At 46.8% G+C, this 4575-nt stretch overlaps 1 protein-coding gene across 1 annotated transcript in view; it reads left to right on the top strand.

Annotated features, from left to right (window-relative positions):
* The window catches only part of FRY (FRY microtubule binding protein), a 571437-nt gene that overhangs the window by 557106 nt on the left and 9756 nt on the right, over window positions 1-4575 (top strand). The window contains exons 61-63 of the mRNA XM_042782984.1: window positions 504-521; window positions 2703-2813; window positions 3916-4118. Of these exons, the coding sequence (XP_042638918.1) occupies window positions 504-521; window positions 2703-2813; window positions 3916-4118 (332 nt within the window). The remainder of the gene's footprint in view (window positions 1-503; window positions 522-2702; window positions 2814-3915; window positions 4119-4575) is intronic.

The following is a 4575-nucleotide window of genomic DNA, read 5'->3' as shown; positions in this document are numbered from 1 at the left end:
GGCAGTGGGTGTGGTTTGGGCTTTGCTTCTGTGAAGACTGACAGCCTTGGAAACCCTGTGGGGCAGTTCCACTCTGTCCACTAGGGGCGCTGTGAGTCAGAATCTACTCCAGGACACCCATCAACCACAACAGTTCTTCCAACATTTTTGGTTTTCTGCTCAGTTGGACTCAGTTCTCTAACTGTTCTCAGCTGTACACTAAAATCTTAACGCAATACAAATGTGAGACTTCCGGCCTCCAAGACTGACTGACAGCATTAAACTGACTAATCAGAGAACCTTGAAAGATTGTAGATTTGCCTTCTCAGGGACAGCTTGTTTTTTAACCGGGGCGCTGGGCATGGTGACTGGGACTGCGTTGGCGACCGTGTATGGAGTTGGGGCGCAGGACGCCGATACCGCTCAGGGTGGTTCTGCTCGTGAGAGGCGCTTCCCGTCGCATGCTCACACTGACCCTGTCCTTCTCTCCTTCCTTCGCCTCCTGTACCATGCTTGCTGGGTAGCAAATGGAGTCGCTTGCAGTAAGTTGAAGTTCTTTCCTATTCTTTGTCCTCTTACACACGGCCCCCTAACGAGCTGTATTTTTATCGTTAGCGTTCTCTCTCTCAGCACGTTTTCCCTTTTTTCATTCCCTTGGATTTGATTTGGTAAATGGACACACGTTTTTTTGTTTTTCATAGCATCCTCTACTGCTTTTTGTCCCAAAGTAGAAAGCTACGTTGCTATGAATTCTGATCTTCTCAGTGGAATATTTTGAGGAACGACCACCATTAGTTGGCACTTAAGGAGCCCTTGTGGCACAAGAGTTAAGCACTCAACTGCTAACCAGCAGACAGGTGGCTGGAACCAACCCAGTGGCTCCGTGGTAGACGGCCCTAGGGATCTGCTCCCAAGAAGATGACACCCCATGGGGCAGTTCTACTCTGTCGTGGGGTCGCTATGAGTCAGAACCGACTTGACGGCCCCTCACAAATTTAGCACTTAGGCAAGTATTCATAACTAGGTCTAACACTAAATTGTGACAATACCATTCATTCGTTTTTAAACATATAAATTTTTAATCTGTGAGTCTCTGACAGCCATCTTTTATATCATATCTTTGAAAGTTTCCATAGAGAAAACTTAAATGATCATGAACTGAAACGTTTTACTCAATCCAATGAGCCGGTGGGAGTCAGAGAATGTAGCTGTGGCTTTGACCCCAGGTTGAATGTCAGCAGAGGTCACATAAATTCAAAGAGAAGTTTCTCCTCTAAGAGGCAATAGGCAAGGAGGAGGAGGAATGAAAATTTATTTATATTACAATTTTGAAATTATAAATATATTCAAATTTAAAAAAACAAAGCTAGTGTAATAATTGGCATAAACGTTAGTAATTTTGGGAAATGAGGATCAATACTGTTAATAACACGATGAATAGAATATTCTTCCTAAAACTGAAGGTGAAACGTGTGTGATTTTTCTCCCCAGACTGACTTGGGGGATCGGTTTTAAGTCATGTGGGAAACTCAGTTCCAAGCTGACTTCTCTCAAGCTCTGACCCACTAGTTAAGAAAGGGTCCAGTTTTTCCTTATCAAGCTCATTTGAAAGTTACACCACGAGGTGTTCCCCTTGAGCTGCATATTAAGCCCGGGTTCACTGTTGACTGCTGGGCCAAGAAGTTCCACCAAGTACAGCATCCCACTCACTGCTAAGGGGCTATCCCACTGGAATAAGACAGCAAAGCTTCTGTGCCCGTCACACCAGACACAACTCAGAGAAGTGGGAGCGTGGTGCGGGATTACCCACGACTTTTTTTTTTTTTTTTTTTTGCTTTTCTTTCCTCATGCTGTACATAAGCTGTGAACCAAATATTTTCGATTCGAGGCCATTCATGGGGCTCAAGGACCGTTCTCTATGAGGACTTTTTCACGTTCTTGGCACAGCGAGCTCGGAACGTGTTCATAACGTCGCCATCCCTTTAAACCGCTGTGGCCCCTTTTCCATATCTCTTTAACCCAACCAGTACGGATTTGAGCACTGAGTGGGAATATTTCACATGGGTGGAGGACGGTTACATTGCCCTAGAAGGTCATGTGACTTGTTTTGGCACGTACTTTAGGACAAGTGTCTGCACCCCCCGTGACAGCCACATCTGTCACATGGAGTGCCCTCCAAAGCTCTATTGCATTTGTGAACTGGATACCCAGAGGTAGTTAAGGTTTTACCTTTTGAATATTCATTTAAAAAAATTTTTTGTCTTTAAAAATAATGTGTACTTTTTAAAAATAAAGACACCACTCAGCTATAAATTTGTTAGCATTTCATTACAAGTATCATGGAACTAAGGCAGCCCACTGGGCTCCTTTATCGTAGCCACTCCTTCCTAATTACCGTATTTTTATGCAATAATGTGCATTACAGTTTTTTGCAAACTGGGTGTTGGTTTCCTGTGCATACTCTGTGCGTTATGTCCATGGGCATGTTATATGAAGAAATGTAGTCGTTGCCTGCCAGAAGCTATTTGATTTCTATATTACACTACAAATTTCCCATCGGCATTTATCGACCGTGCTTTGTTTTCCTGGGGACTGTGGTTGTGCTTCCTTAATTTTTTTTTTAAATTGTTGTCCCTACTGAGATTTCACTTGTGACACAAGAATGACCCCTGAAGCGTCTTTTCCTTAGTAAATGTTTCCTCCCGTGTCACTCCTCTCTTTAGCAACTGGAACTCTGCCAGAGGTTATATAAGCTACACTTCCAGCTGCTGCTGCTCTTCCAGTCCTACTGTAAGCTCATTGGCCAGGTGCACGAAGTGAGCTCCATGCCCCAGGTAAGCCCGGACAGCCCACCAGCTCTCTGCTTTGGAATCATGGCTTCTCTTTTGCTCTTTTCCCCTTATGTTTATACCCCTTTCCAATGATTTCATTCCCACTTCAGTCTTCTTCACCAAGTCTTTGAAATAAACTCCTCTCACATCCACCTCTCGTCCCATTGGTAAAGGGTTTTCGAGAGCAGGACCAGGATTGGAGGAGCCAAGTGGGGCATCTTCAAAAAGAGGCCCCCTTTAGTGTGGGTATTTAGGAGGCCCGCACTGTTGCCAGGGGCCACCAAGTCGGTGCTGACTCACACCCAGAACGAAACACGGTCCCATCCTGCACCAAACTCACCATCACTGCAGCCACCGTGTCAGTCTGTCTCATGGAGGGTCTTCCTCCTCTTTGTTGGTGACCCACTGCTTTAACAAGCATGACACCTCATTTGGCCCACCCTAGTTCTGACCCTGTGTCTGGGCATCCTTATTGGAAGCAAAAGGTTTTGTGATGGTTTTACTTTAGCTTTTAGGACTCACTCTTCAACTGAGATGAACAAGAAATACATACATGATACATTGATGGGATCTCTTTGATCCTCTTCCATTTCCCAGCCCTGTTCACTATAAGGATGCTGTCATGTTTGCAAACATCAAGAAGTAAAATAACATAGATGCACTGCTATCACGTAGGCCACGATTTTCCTACAAGCGAAGAAACAATCATACACTAATATAGTTAGTGAAACAAGGAGCCCTGGTGGCCTAACAGTTATATGCTCAGCTGCTTCCCACAGGTTGGTGGTTCAAACCCATCGTGTGGCTCCTCATGACGAAGACCTGGCCATCTGCTCCCATAAAGATGACAGCCTAGAAAACCCTATGGGGCAGCTCTACTCTGTCACATAGGGTCACTATGAGTTGACACCCGACACCACCCCAGTAAGTGTAACGTCCAGCACGCACTGGACAGTACAGAGCCCAGAGGACCAGCGTGTGATTCACTGGGAGGCTGAGCTTTCCCAAGATCCACCAGACCCACGGGAGCCAATTTCTGTCTTTTGGGATGGGCAGCCCAGCCTGAATCTAAGTGCAGTAAAGACCTCCTTTCTCTCTGTGACAGCTGCTGAATATGTCGAGGGAACTCAGTGATTTAAAGAAGAACCTGAAGGAGGCCACGGCGGCCATCGCAGCAGACCCCCTTTGTGGAGATGGCGCCTGGGCTGAGCCGACCTTCTTGTCCACGGAAGCTGCCATTCAGTCCATGCTAGAGTGCCTCAAGAACAATGAGCTCAGCCGGGCGCTGCGGCAAATCAGGGAGTGCAGGTGACCGTGCTCCTCCTTTAGAGATGGCTAAGGCAAGCGCAGCAGCCTGGTGGCACAACAGTTCAGTGCTGAGCTGCTAAACAGAAGGTCGGTGGTTCAGACCCAGCCAGCTGCTCTGTGGGACAAAGATCTGGTGATCTGCTCCCATAAAGATGATAGCCTTGGAAACCCTATGGGGCAGTTCCACTCTGTCCTCTAGGGGCACTGTGAGTCAGAATCAACTCCATCAGAATTGACTCCACAGCAGTGGGTGTGGTTTGGGCTTTGCTTCTGTGAAGACTGACAGCCTTGGAGACCCTGTGGAGCAGTTCCACTCTGTCCTTTAGGGGCGCTGTGGGTCAGAATTGACTCCACGGCAGTGGGTGTGGTTTGGGCTTTGCTTCTGTGAAGATTGACAGCCTTGGAGACCCTCTGGTGCAGTTCCACTCTGTCCTCTAGGGGCGCTGTGGGTCAGAAT

This window comes from Orycteropus afer, unplaced genomic scaffold (assembly GCF_000298275.1).
Source record: "Orycteropus afer afer isolate SDZICR_OR568_19922 unplaced genomic scaffold, OryAfe1.0 scaffold00558, whole genome shotgun sequence".
Taxonomy (NCBI): Eukaryota; Metazoa; Chordata; class Mammalia; order Tubulidentata; family Orycteropodidae; genus Orycteropus; species Orycteropus afer.
Note: the sequence above shows the minus strand (reverse complement) of the source record. Positions and strands in the feature narration are given on the sequence as shown.